The following is a 13,815-nucleotide window of genomic DNA, read 5'->3' on the forward strand; positions in this document are numbered from 1 at the left end:
TATAATTAACCAATTTGGCGCGTCAACTCTTCTTTCCATTTATTTTCTTGTTCACGAAATATATTATTCGTTTTTGTTTATACAGAACGCCTAATCTTTCCGTTGCAATGAAACTTGCATTTTTAAAACTTATTAAAGTACTTACACAAAAAAGTTTAAATTAACTTCGTCATTATATACTTTTCAAATTTTAGTATTGTAACAAGAAAATGATAAACAAATAAAGTAAATAAATTATAAAAATGTATTTAATAAAAATAAAATGCTTGAAGTACAATAACTTACATATGTATACATATAACTTATTTAAAATATAAACACGATATATTTTAACACATTTGTAAAAAAATGGGTGTAATACAACTTTAATGTTAATACTTTTAAGCGAAATAATAAACATCACGCGCATGTAAGTAAACATATATATAATTGCAGAGAAGAATATTTCTGATCCACATTTTATGTAGCGCGAATACGATTATACGAATTAACAGAATATCTACTTACCATGTCAGTCTTGAAAAGTAGATGCGTTATCCTCAGAATTGTGGATCTTGGCATATAGTTTACATCCACTTCTTCAGAGGGCAGTAGTGCGCGGCAGCATTTTGCGGTTACAGGTTTTAGGCCGTCATGTCCTCTCTCAGGTTTCTCTCTGCTTCTAATATGGGCCTTCTACAATAAGCCATTACTTAAGTTTTAAATGTTAAATCATAAGAAATTTACCAATTACAGTCGATTATTCTTCTCACATTCGATTGTAATTGGTAAATTTCTTATGATTTAACATTTAAAACTTAAGTAATGGCTTATTGTAGAAGGCCCATAATTGACACATCGGATTGACTGTTGCAACAAATTTGTGACCTGCGGCATCTACGATACGACCAATGTAGAATGGGCTTAACATGAATGGGTTATTGCACGAACTCATGACAATCATGCCGTGAGAGTAATATGAGCGCTCACCAATTGTTATCTGGGAATATCTATAGTATGTGCAATTATAAAAACTTTTTTCTCTTACTAATAAATTAGTATTTCTAAAGGCCATCACACGTACAAAAATTTTAGTAGTAATCGTAATGAGCCTTCTACAATAAGCCATAAGTCATAAATCGGAAGCAAGAAACTAAAAATTGACGACTGTGATTGGTCCATTTCTAGCTTATGACTTATGATTTGTGACTTAGCTTATTGTAGAAAGCCCATTAATATAATCGTATTTTAAATATATATTTTCCTTAATTTTTAAAATCTAGCTATTATTCATGCCTGGTTTATGCTTCACGTCTTAATCCCAAGGTTCTAAAGTTCAACCAATAAAGCTGCCAGTTCTAACCGAAATTTGAACTCTATTGGCTAAATTTTAGGATTAAGACCTTAAGACCGAAGCATAAACCATGCATTAGTTATTTTCCTGAAGGGTCGACAGGAGTGACAGAAATATTTTTGTTATGCCTTTTTACAAAAAAATAGCTCTGTACGAGCCTTCAGGAGCCTTTTCTGATTACAAATATCACAATCAAAACACGATTCATGTTATATTTTAGCCATAATTTTGGAATAAAGGTAACATTTATGAGTGCAAATCAGTGCAGATCTAGATCAGTATGCTCATTTTTCTTCTCAAAGAAATAATATTTCCTTATGAAACCTGTTGGGATTTCATTGTTATATTGCTGGGAAGGCTCGTACAGAGTCAGATTTGCAAATTAATTCTTGAAAATTTTTATTAAAATAAGATCATGTATACACCTCTCAACTGCACCATAGTACACATCGAGTGAGATAACAGAACAAATTTTTATTATGCCTTTTTTTACAAAAAAATAGCTCTGTACGAGCCTTCAGGAGCCTTTCCTAATTACGAATATCACAATTAAAACGCGATCCATCCAGTATTTTAGCCGTAATTTGGGAATAAAAATTCATCTTCGACTAGAGGTCTCTGGGTCACTCCTGTCGACCCTTAATTTTTAAAATCTAGCAATTATTTAGCTATTTCTGAAGTGTCGTCTAGCTTTTCTTTTTTTCGAGAGTTGGCAACACTGGACCTACATTAACCTGAAATCGTTTTCATTAGTCGCAGTTAGTCGTACGTGAAACTTGTAGTTGTATACGCCGGTCGTTCTTCAAAAGCTACGGGGTCTCTTGAACCTCGTTTCGCGTTAAATTTCAATGGGATCGGAGCTGGTCACCGATATGATTATTTTATACGGAGCAGTTTCAAGCAGGAGTGACCATAATTTCAGATAATCGTAGATTTATCTAGTTGAATGATTCTGCGTGTTTGCCGAGTTGCGTCAGTTTTATATTAATATTAATGCCTTCGACTCCTTCGAGACGAATCTAAGAGAGAGAGAGTGAGTTTATCTGTGATCGATTGACGTGCTGAGTTGCTTTAATCGTTACAATCTTGCTATAATCTAATTGCTCAACGCGAGTGATTGTTTTGCATTGACATTTTACTTAGGATTGTAACATAACGCGTAACTCTCACGCACATGTTTATATCTATATATGATATCGATAACGAAGAAATTGTATATATAACGTCGATTTTTTAAATCAAATTTTTTGCGCATCTCAAGCGTCTTTTCTCCTCTTTGATTAATGGTTCCCGCACGTAACAACATGTTTCTCGTTTGCGTTACCGTGGGACTTGTCTTTTTGGCGTCGAAGTATCGTAACAACGTGCTTCGCAGCGTCAAGCATCTATATAAAAATATTAAAAGTCGCGATGACAGTAAGGATACCGATAATACAGCCAAGCGCAATAAGTATGATAGTGATAATAATAATAATGAGGATAATGACAACAAAGAGATTAAGCTTATATTAGACAAGATTATTCTAGCCGACTCTCCGGAAAAATGCGATTACGCCGTACAGCGTATTCGTTGGTAAGCAAAAATCGAAATTTATTATTGCTGATTTTGTCAATCATATTCTCAATAAGCACTATTTTATGATAATCCTAAGATGTTATAACAGATATACATTGCCTTATGACTTTCCATAATGTGATGGAAACGGCTGTTTTCATAATTATTGTTTACATTTTTTTCTGGAAACAGTCAAATACTAAGATTCTTATTGTATTTGAAAGGTAATAAGTATAAAGTGTCCTTGGGATTCTCTGAGAAAGATCTGGATTTCATATAGCAATAGCTGGCAAAATTAGCGATTGTTATACGAAAGAAAAACTATTTTAATTTTTACTTTATAACAGAATTTTCTTTTACCAGAATAAGTTTTGTTATTAATTCCTTCAGACGTGGCACATATTAATAATGCACATCATTTTTTGTTGAAATTACTTAATTTTATCATTGAAGGTTATATATATATTTAAAAAATAATTTAAATTTCTAAATAAATTAATTGTTTAGTATAAATTACTTATTGAAATGCTTTTATATATTGAATTGAAAAAAATTAAAATTGTTTTTAACTAAATCTTTTTAATGGTTCAATTTAATTTAGATATAAAGGAATTTAATTACAAGGAATAAAATTAATTTCTTTAATTTTCTTTTTTAACATAATACACTTGTTTAAATGCTAAATCTTGTAGGGGCATACATGTGAGAAACACAACCAATGAAAAATTACCTTTAATGGTCTACGAGCATCAAAATTGTTAAATTGATAGATACTTTAACTCGTGATATTATTGCGGTAGTTTCGTAGAGTGTAGCGTTTCAAGACCAAAAAATCGTTCGTCGCGCGGTTTAAAAGGTTACATATGTAAAAAATATATATATTTTCACACAAAATTATAATAGCATCTAAGATCCAAGCTAGACCGTTAAAGACAATAATACACTTGTCCTACTTCTATCCCAGATAGCCAAACCTGCCAAAAACACGCATTGCAAATTTATGCTACATATTATAATAGCAAAAATCGAGCAGCAGTCAAACACGGTTTACCGTTTCAATATAGCGCTAACAGAAATACAGCAAAAATAGAGCAGACCTGCATCATAATACACTAGCAAAAATTCTGTAAAAATTTATCAAACGTTATCGAAATAAAGCAAGCAAAATACGAGCATTACATGCTGGCAAAATAAATTAACAAAAAATAGATCAAAACTTGATATAAAATATGATTACATGTTAAATTAGCAAAATGTTGTTAAAAATCTGGCACACTTATTGTCATATTATGACAGCAAAAAGGTCGAAAAAATACCGCATGACCTGATATAATTAAGTTCTGATAGCAAAAACGTAGCAAAAATCGAGCACAGCCTGCCATCACGTCGTGACGTTTTTGCTGTTAGTACTTGATTATGTCAGGTCGTGCTGTATTTTTACCGCGTTTTCGCTGTCACGATGTGATAGTAAATAATGATTGATTTTTGTTGTATTTCTATCATTGTGTTAAGTTGGCAGGATAAACTGTTAGAAACTTGTAAGCTTAATGAGGAAGCAGCAGCTTGATATCTACTGTAACGTCATGATCAAGTTTGCTGGTATACTGCTAGCATTTTGCTATCTGGGATGTTGTTTTTCTGAAATCTGTTTGAAACATACTCCCTCAAAGAAATAGTAACATTATTTATGATCTTTCATTAGAACAAAGTTAATTTGTATATGTTTCTTTGATAGTGATTTGTCTGATGGTGTACTGGGTTTCGATTGCGAATGGGTCAAAGAAGGACCTGTTTCTCTCTTACAATTAGCTACTCACAATGGAGTAGTTGCTTTATTTCGCATTGGAAAGATTGGATACATTCCATCTAAACTTAAGGTAACATTTCATAAAAAGTTTAAACTAGATTAATATTATTATAGTTATTAATATTGAGTTTTTTAATTAAATTTGTGTGTTCAGGAATTATTAGCTAGTAAACACATCCTTAAAGTGGGGATCTCTTCGTTTGAAGATGGACAGAAGATTGTAAAGGATTATGGATGTAGAGTTAATGGAACTCTTGATTTAAGAACTCTAGCTGAAAATTTTAATCTACCAAGCCGGAAGAGCTTAGCCGCCATGAGTTTAGAATATCTTAATATAGAGATGGACAAAATAATAGAAGTCAGGTGCGGTGACTGGAACGCTAGCACCTTAACCGACGAACAAGTTGCATATGCCGCTTGTGATGCGCTTGCATCTGTTATCATTTATCATAAGGTGTGAAATTTAAAATACTTTTTTTAAACGTAATTATTGTAATGATTATAAGTTATGTTTCTCATATCCAATTTTGTTTCAGATAATGCAAAAAGAGAAAGAAAAGTATTCGTTATGGCAGAGAGTAGGAATTTACTTATATAATGTATTGAGTAGTGATATAAATGTGCGGATTCATGGTGTACCTGCTAGAACAGTCGATACAAGGTATAAAAATTTATAATTTATTTAAAATTTTAGAGAGAGAAAAGTATACATAAATAATATACATCTGTTTAAGGTTTAAAATTCAAGGATCACCAAGTGCGGACAGTATTACTAATAATAATGTTTTAAATGCTAAGAATAAATCAGTAGTAATAGATAAAAACACTATTAACGATCGTAAAAATGCGATACCTACTAGAATTAAGCCATTATATCATAATTGTTATTTACAAGCACCTGATGGAGATATATTGTGTACATGCGATCGCAAGAAAGCAGAATGGTATATTACGAAAAATTTAGGAAAACTTGTAGAGACCGATCCGTATACAGTCAGATTAAATTTTGAGCCATCTGGCCGAGCATTAGGAGAAGTTGGACAATATTATACACAAGTAAAACTCAACCAATGTGTAGTCTGTGGGTGCACTGAGAAATTTATTAGAAAAAATGTTGTGCCACGAGAATATCGAAAGTATTTCCCATGTAAGGGTTTTTATCACTTATCCATTATATAATATTAAAAATAAAAATACATTTATATTGAATATGAATATATATATATATATATATATATAGACACATGAAGATGTATATATCTATATACAGGGAGGGGCATTTAAAACAGGTTACCTGAATAACTCGCTTGTTTTTGACAATAGAAGAAAAAGTGTCAAACAAAAGTTGCTTGGTTTCGAGGGGCACATAATGTGATATCAATAATTGTTTTTTTCGTGGAGGCGCTAAAAAGATAAGGTCACCTCCACTTTTTTAAATAAAATTATGTAATTTTTTTTAGATAACGTGATTCCTCTAATTATTTTGCATATAAAAGTATTAAGGTAGAGATACCAAAAAACCAATAGTTTTCCAGATATTTTACACTTTATTTTGATACATATTGACACAAAATGTTAAATAACTCGTAAACTATTGGTTTTTTGGTATCTCTACCTTAATACTTTTATATGCAAAATAATTAGAGGAATCACGTTATCTAAAAAAAATTACATAATTCCATTTAAAAAAGTGGAGGTGACCTTCATATTTTTTTAGCGCCTCCACCAAAAAAACAATTATTGACATCACATTATGTGCCCCTCGAAACCAAGCAACTTTTGTTTGACACTTTTTCTTCTATTGTCAAAAACAAGCGAGTTATTCAGATGACCTGTTTTAAATGCCCCTCCCTATATATTATATAGATTTATTCATATATTTTTTATCAAAATGGACATTCTTTTCAGTGGTAATGAAAGCACATCAATCTCATGACGTGTTATTATTGTGTCCTTCATGTCACGAAATCAGCAACAACCATGATCTGCAACTCAGAAGAAAGTTAGCAGACATGTGTGATGCACCGTTAATTGGGCCAATGACACATGTACGAGACAATTTCTTGCATAATCGCCGAAAATTACACTCTGCTGTTAAGGCCTTGAGAGAGAAGTTCACGTTACCTCCTCGACAACGCGAAGAGTATGAAAATTACATACTAGAGCATACGGGACAGCAGAAAATTACATCGGATCTACTTAATGGTTTGAATGAACAGTTGAAGAATGCATTGATTCAAAAACCGATATCTAACAAATATCAACCACATGGCTTAAAGGTACTGATTTTAAAATACAAATCATTAAACAAATCTGTGAAATCTTTATACTATTCAGTTTAAATTTATTCAATAGGTAGTACAACATTTTCAAAAACAAGAAAGTGGACTCGTCGAGTTGGAACGTATGTGGAGAGAACATTTTCTTTTCACAATGAAACCGAAGTATTTGCCAAGTTTATGGTCTGTACGTCACAATCAAGAACGGTTGATCATACGTCAAGCACAAAATAGAATCGATGTGGATGATGCAAAGGCGGCTGGATTAATTCAATAGTGCTAGAATTTTTAATTGAAAAGTCTCGTATAAGAGCGAGAACTTCACACACACAAAAGACTGTTATATCAATCAATATATCTCCTATGAATATATATATACATATGGCTATATTTTACTTTTATTTATCTTCATGTAACAGATACAATAGCATGAAATCCACAAGTCATATTCCTTAATATAGAAACTAACATTTTATTTTCCTAAAACTTTTAAGACATTTTTTGTGTGCACTCAAAATATACATTTTAAAATTAATGTTTTCAAGATCATATTACATATTTACAAATTTCTGTTGGATAAAGAAAAACATGCTATACTTTGAAATCACGTTAATCAATATCAGAATCTATTGTTTATTATGACATATGTACACTTGTCTAGACTTAGAGTAAGTAAATTTAGACTACGGACAAAAATCTCATGGCTGCTTGGAAGTTTCCCAACTGCTCGCCGAAACTTTCTGTGACATTGGTGGTGGTGGTGGTGGTGGAGTTGCCTTTTGATTTTTTAATTCTTCATCAATACGTTCCTTGGCACGGACAATCTTGGATTGCAGATAGAACGAGCCACCCTTTGATTTGTCATTAGCTTCCATGAGATACTTGTAGTTTCGATCGACCAGCTCCGTTTGGTCAGGATGTCCCACGTTGAGGATGCGTAGGGCCTCTTCTAGGGTGAGACCGGTTCTGGTATTGGCAGCGATGTGTTGCGCTCCTTGACTGCCACCGCCCGCCCGCCGCGCGGCTTCCTGGCTCGCCGCGATTTCCTGACGTAAAGCGCGAGCGAATGCTTTGCCAACGACCTGTGTACCCATTATGATGATTTGTATCAGGTACTTCGCCATGGCTTAACCTCACCGTAGGCTTCGGCACCTTGACGTGCAGACGAGCTGTCACGCCGGGTGTTATTTATCCTCTCGTGCCCAACCGATTGGCCGGTCACTATTTCAGAGTTGCGTTTTTACACAAATTTCTACTCCTTGCCACACATCAGTAACACGATGCTCGGCTACCACGAGGAACCTAACCTAGATCGTGATTACACATGGCAATCGTAAGCGACGTAAAATCATAGGCCCGTATTCAGAACGCGCTAACATGCTATAATTTATAGTCATGTATACTATAGAATACATAATTTATAGTCACGTACGCTATAGAATTTCAAAGATAAAAGCGCGCTTATCAATAAAAGTGCGTTCTGAATGCGGGCCATAAACTTCCTCCCTTGGTGCCGTCCCATGGGATGCGGAACTGCGGATATAGGGTTGCCAGATGGCTAAACCTGAATTTCCCCATATTCGACATGAGTTTTCCCCAAATTTCCCCAAATATGGCAAAAATTTTTCCCCAAATTTCCCCAAAAAATTAAACTGAAAGAAGGAGTGAAGGGAAACTGAATCTTGTTCAAACAAGAAATGTTATTCGCGTTGAAATTCTGAACAATTTTTGTACTTCAAGTAACATGAATATTCGAATTAAAAAAGGAGAAAAAGATGATGATGATGATTGCATAAAGCGCAAACAATGCAAACAACCTAATGTTTAAAAATTATATATTAATAAAATTTCTTATATATATACATATATATATATTAATAAAAAATTAGTTTGGATTAATAAAATATTTATAAAAATTATATATTATATATTTTTAAACATATATATATATACAATAAAGTTGCACATACAACATACAATTTACGTTTGTATAACGTCGTCTTAGTATATCTTATACTATGGCTGTGTTCCAAAATGGACTGCCAGTACTGAAAATCTATAGTTTACGTCACGAGCACTATAGATTTTCAGTACTGGCAGTCAATTTTGGAACACACCTTATATACATGAAAATATATCTATTATTTCTTCTTGACCAGTTTCTGTATCATCGATATACATATTTTCGGAATTAAACTTTTTTAACATGTTAACGGTTGGCTCAAAATTAACACATCCACCTTGTGGCATGTTGCATCTTATCCGCATAATTGCATTTGTAGTTTTTACAGCTATTCTGTTCCTTAATTTATTTTTTATTATATTCATCATAGAAAAAAGGCGCTCGACTGAAGCATTTGAAAAAGGCAAACATAGCATCGCTAAAACAAATCTTGCAATATTGCCAAATTGTTTTTGGCCAACAGAATTCTGATATTCAAAAACTTCAATCCAGAATTCCTCTGGAGTAGATAATTGATTCCACTTTTTCATATGGAGAAGATTCCACTCATCTACAGTTGTATCAATATCTTTACATATATTTTTAAATGCTGCAACTAGTTCAGTAATGTTTGGCTTTATTTGTGATGTTGCTAATTGTGGCGAGAGCAAGCTTATTTTTTCTAATAATTTGATATTGTCAGGAATTCTGGACTGCAGTTGTTCACATAAACTGATTAAGAAGTCACGACATCTTTCTTTGATTACTTTGAGCTCGTAATTATTTAAGCCAGAAGTTGCTTGTTCGAAAGAATATCCAAAATCAATAGCTTCAACTCTTATTACATAATCTTTAAATTTAAAGTTAATAAGATCTGTTTTTTTTATTTCTAATCTTGCCGGAGGTAAAATAATATTCATGTAGTGATATAAAAGAGAATGCAAATCGTCCAAGAGTTTAAGAGGATTAACATTTTCTGCTTGGAACATTTTGTTAACCTCTGTAACATTTTTTAACATATGCTTTAAAAAAGTAAGATAAACTATATTTGATTGTGTATTAAACATGTAATAAAGTTGGTCAGCCATGTAACATCTCTCCTTGTCTTTTACTATAGAAAAGTGGAGTTTTAGAGCATCCCATTGATCAATTATTTTATTTATTGCCTCATATCGTGCTAACCATCGTGTGCCTGATAATTTATCTATTTTAACAGGTTTCTTATCTGTTAAGACTTCATACAGTTTTGCATATTCGATTTGACGCTTAGAGCTATAAGAAAACCAATTGTAACTTTCTTTAATAATAAAATCTAGATTTCTTGGTAAGCACTTGCAGGCATATTCAGCTGCTAAATGAAGAGAATGACAGATACATTTAACTATTACAAGTTCATTAATAGTCTCTTTTAAAATAGAAGAAAATGAATGATGTTTACCAGTCATAACGTTAGCTCCATCAATCCCTATACCAATTAAATTTTCTATTTTAATACCATCATTTAAGAGTTGATCTTTGAAAGCTGTTATTAATGAATTAGCATTTCCACTTTCAATTTCTATTAATTGATAGAAAGTTGTTATGATTTTCTTTTTCGATTCACTAAAATATCTAATAATAAGACAAAGAATTTTTTTGTTATCCACTGCTGTGCTCTCATCAATAATCATTGAATAATATCCATTACCAAGATCATTAATTAAGTTTTGTAAAAGACAAGGAGAAATAACGTTTTTTATTAATGCAGTACTTTTGGTTCTGTGTAGTTTAATTTCGCTTAGTACTCGAGACGTGTTATCAAGAGATTTTATTAAACTTCCCAGATGGTCGACAGAATATACAGAACAATGTTCTGCAACAAATGCGGAAATTTTCAATTCCACTATTTTTCTTTTATCCGATATAGTTTTTATTGAAAAATCTGTTATTTTTTTCTTTGAAGCTAGATCTTGAGAATACTTAAATGCTTCAAGATGTTTTTTTGTTTGCCCATGTTTTAGGAGATCCTTTTTCTGAGGCTGAAGTGAACATCGGCAAAGCTGGCAATATGCTTTAGAATTATCATCCGGCATGGGAGAAAGCCATCCTATAACAAATATTATATAAAACAAAGACAATATAAAGAGTAATGAGCCAAAAATAAATTATAGCACAACGATGTTAGCGTTCTAACATGCTATACTTTATGTCACGTATGCTATAGAATTTCAGAGATCAAAGTGTGAATACGGGCCATTGTATTTATATTAAAATAACAGACGTGTTTTGACACCGATCGGGTCATTCTCAATGTTGATAAACAACAGTGTAACAATTTAACATATAGCATCTTATTTAAGTAAATTGCAAAAGGAATAAAGTTAGATACAAAAGAGAACTCGTTTAGAGTGATGTATCTCCGACGAATTACCACAGCATAAATATTATATAATTATTAAAACTCATAAGTTAGGTTAGGTTAGGTAAAAGCGGCATTTCGGTCAGATTCAAAATACTCATGATTGAATAGAAAGGGTTAAAAAGAACATATAAAGCACATACATAGCTAATAACGAGACGAGATATTAATAACTGAAAGTAATAATTAAATTAATACTTACCAGAAAACTCTGGAAGTAATTCCCAGGTTTTTCTGTAAGTCCTTTTTAGTTTATTGTTAGACATATGTACTTAAACTTTGGTTTGCATTAGCTGATTTTTCAGCAGATTGAACTGTTTGCATTAGCTGATTTTTCAGCAGATTTCTTGCATTCGGTGTATTCAGCAGATTCAACTGAGTGAATTTCAACGGCCTCTTTAGTTTTTCACCAACTATTGTTTAAATTAATCGATGATTAACTCATAGAAGTGCCAAGCAGTTTAATGTATCACAACCAAAGACATAGAGAATGGACTACGCGATCCGTGTGTCAAAATGGTCAACGAAAATAAGAGAGAGGGTCCGTGGAAGACGGCCATCTCCCTCTCATTCTCTCTTCCATTACACCATCGAATGGAAAAAGATAGAGATGCCTCACAACGCCTCCTCTCTCTTCCTCTTTCGAGAGAAAATGTGTTTAGTTCTCATGTTGGCAATCGTGATGATTGATTGAAGCATCGAATAGCGTTAATCGAAGTTGGTGAAAGAGGCCCATGACATATGATTTTCTCCCCAAAAAAATCCCCAAAACAAAAAATTTCCCCAAACTTTTCCCCGCAATTCTTCGTCTCCCCAAATCGTCCTCGTTAGTTCAAAAATTCCCCATTTTGGGGACAAAAATCCCCTATCTGGCAACCCTATACGGAACTACGGAACGTTCATGATTGGTCGTGACGTCATTCCGCCGCAGTGTTGCCAGATACCTTTGTAGATTTCCCCCTAAAACAGTCTCGGATTCTCCCTAAATCTCCCTCAGGAGACTGAAAAAAACCCTAGATTTCTCCCTAAATGTTATTCCGTTTATTTAGATGTTTTTCTGGCTGCTTTCGTCAAGGCTTTTAGGCATATATGTAATACTACTATATGGCTAGTGCCTATAAGAGGGAGTGAGAGGAAGCGGTCCCAGAACCACGGTGCGGGAATATATATTTCCCTCTCTTTCTAAGAGTACTTTGAGTGTTGTGCGCATGCGTTGGATTGATTGCATCCGCCAATAGGAAAATAGAGTGCGATCAGTGAGATGACGCGAACAGGTTATGCTCGTTATGCTTATTAGATGTGTGCTGTTGTACACAGGCAAAAATGGTCAAGATATGTTATTTATGTGGCAAAAAGCCTAATGCGCCTAATGCGACTGAAAACATTAGTTTGCATAGGTATGAAATAGGTATTAGTTTGCACTGATTATCATGAAATTTCTGTAAGGGATTGCACTGTATTCTTATATACATAACGGCAATCTTGAAAAAGTTTATTTCATAAAATTAGGATTAATTTATTTATTCCGACTAAACTGACTCTGTTAACTGTAACAAGGTTATACCCTGAAGCGGAATCAATCACTTTTTCCTTCTTCCTTACACATATATGTATATTTATCCTTCTATTTATTATTGATGGAGGGGATGATCCGACGCATGCGCACAACGTTCAAAGTACGCTGAGAAAGAGAGAGAAGTATATTCCCGCACCGTGGTTCTGGGACATGGACTTCTCTCTCATCTAGCCATATAGTAGTATTAGGGTCTGCGCACAATAGGAGAAATATTAGGAACAGATATTAAATATGAGAATTTTAACCTATCAGAACTGTGTACTGTGGAATGTGCGCTTTCTGACAGGTTAAAATTCTTATATTTAATATCTGTTCCTAATATTTCTCCTATTGTGCGTAGACCCTTACATATATGCTTTTAGGCGACACACATCGACACAGTGTCGAACGCGGTGCTTTCCAACAACGACACACATCGACACAGTGTCGAACGCGGTGCTTTCCAACAACGACACGCCATGACACGATTCGACACAGCAGAAAAGCATAGTCGGACACTCTTGGTTATGGTTGCTAATTTTCGGTTGGCGCTTTAGAATATTTACATTTTAAATATATGTACGATATAAGAAGTACGTTCATAAGTCATCTGGATTATTTTAATGTAAAAAATAATATCTACGCATAAGATTATTATCCAACAAGAGACACAGAAGTGACACGGTGTGACACGGCAATCGTTGCATCCTCGTCGTTCGCTAATGTCAAATAAAGATGAGGTGATTGCTGTGTCGTAGATGGAAAGCAACCGGTAAACTTCTTTATTATATAAACGTTTTCTGTTTATTCATAAACGGTGAATTTAAACTAAAAACAATAGCTCATTTACACGTCAGCAATGATATGGATAAAAATTATCGAATATTATGTTCAAAATAAAATAATTGAATATTAAAAATTTCTATTTAATAATTTTAGATATTAA

General features: G+C 33.2%; 2 protein-coding genes across 2 annotated transcripts; one reads left to right on the forward strand and one right to left on the reverse strand.

Moving 5' to 3' along the window:
- The first annotated feature begins 2,563 nt into the window (after positions 1–2,563).
- Exd2 (Exonuclease 3'-5' domain-containing 2) lies at positions 2,564–7,457 on the forward strand. Its single transcript, XM_018544483.1, has 7 exons — positions 2,564–2,906; positions 4,624–4,765; positions 4,850–5,149; positions 5,232–5,356; positions 5,430–5,842; positions 6,604–6,974; positions 7,051–7,457. The coding sequence occupies exons 1-7, from the start codon at positions 2,617–2,619 to the stop codon at positions 7,249–7,251; spliced, it is 1,842 nt and encodes a 613-aa protein (XP_018399985.1). The 5' UTR covers positions 2,564–2,616; the 3' UTR covers positions 7,252–7,457.
- Positions 7,458–7,485: 28 nt separating this feature from the next.
- Positions 7,486–8,487, reverse strand: blp (mitochondrial import inner membrane translocase subunit Tim16). The gene has a single exon (XM_018544484.1). It carries the CDS (start codon positions 8,096–8,098, stop codon positions 7,673–7,675), a length of 426 nt encoding a protein of 141 aa, XP_018399986.1. The 5' UTR covers positions 8,099–8,487; the 3' UTR covers positions 7,486–7,672.
- Between the last annotated feature and the right edge of the window lie 5,328 nt (positions 8,488–13,815).

The sequence above is a fragment of the Cyphomyrmex costatus genome, unplaced genomic scaffold, assembly GCF_001594065.2.
Source record: "Cyphomyrmex costatus isolate MS0001 unplaced genomic scaffold, Ccosl1.0 scaffold443, whole genome shotgun sequence".
NCBI classification, from domain to species: Eukaryota; Metazoa; Arthropoda; class Insecta; order Hymenoptera; family Formicidae; genus Cyphomyrmex; species Cyphomyrmex costatus.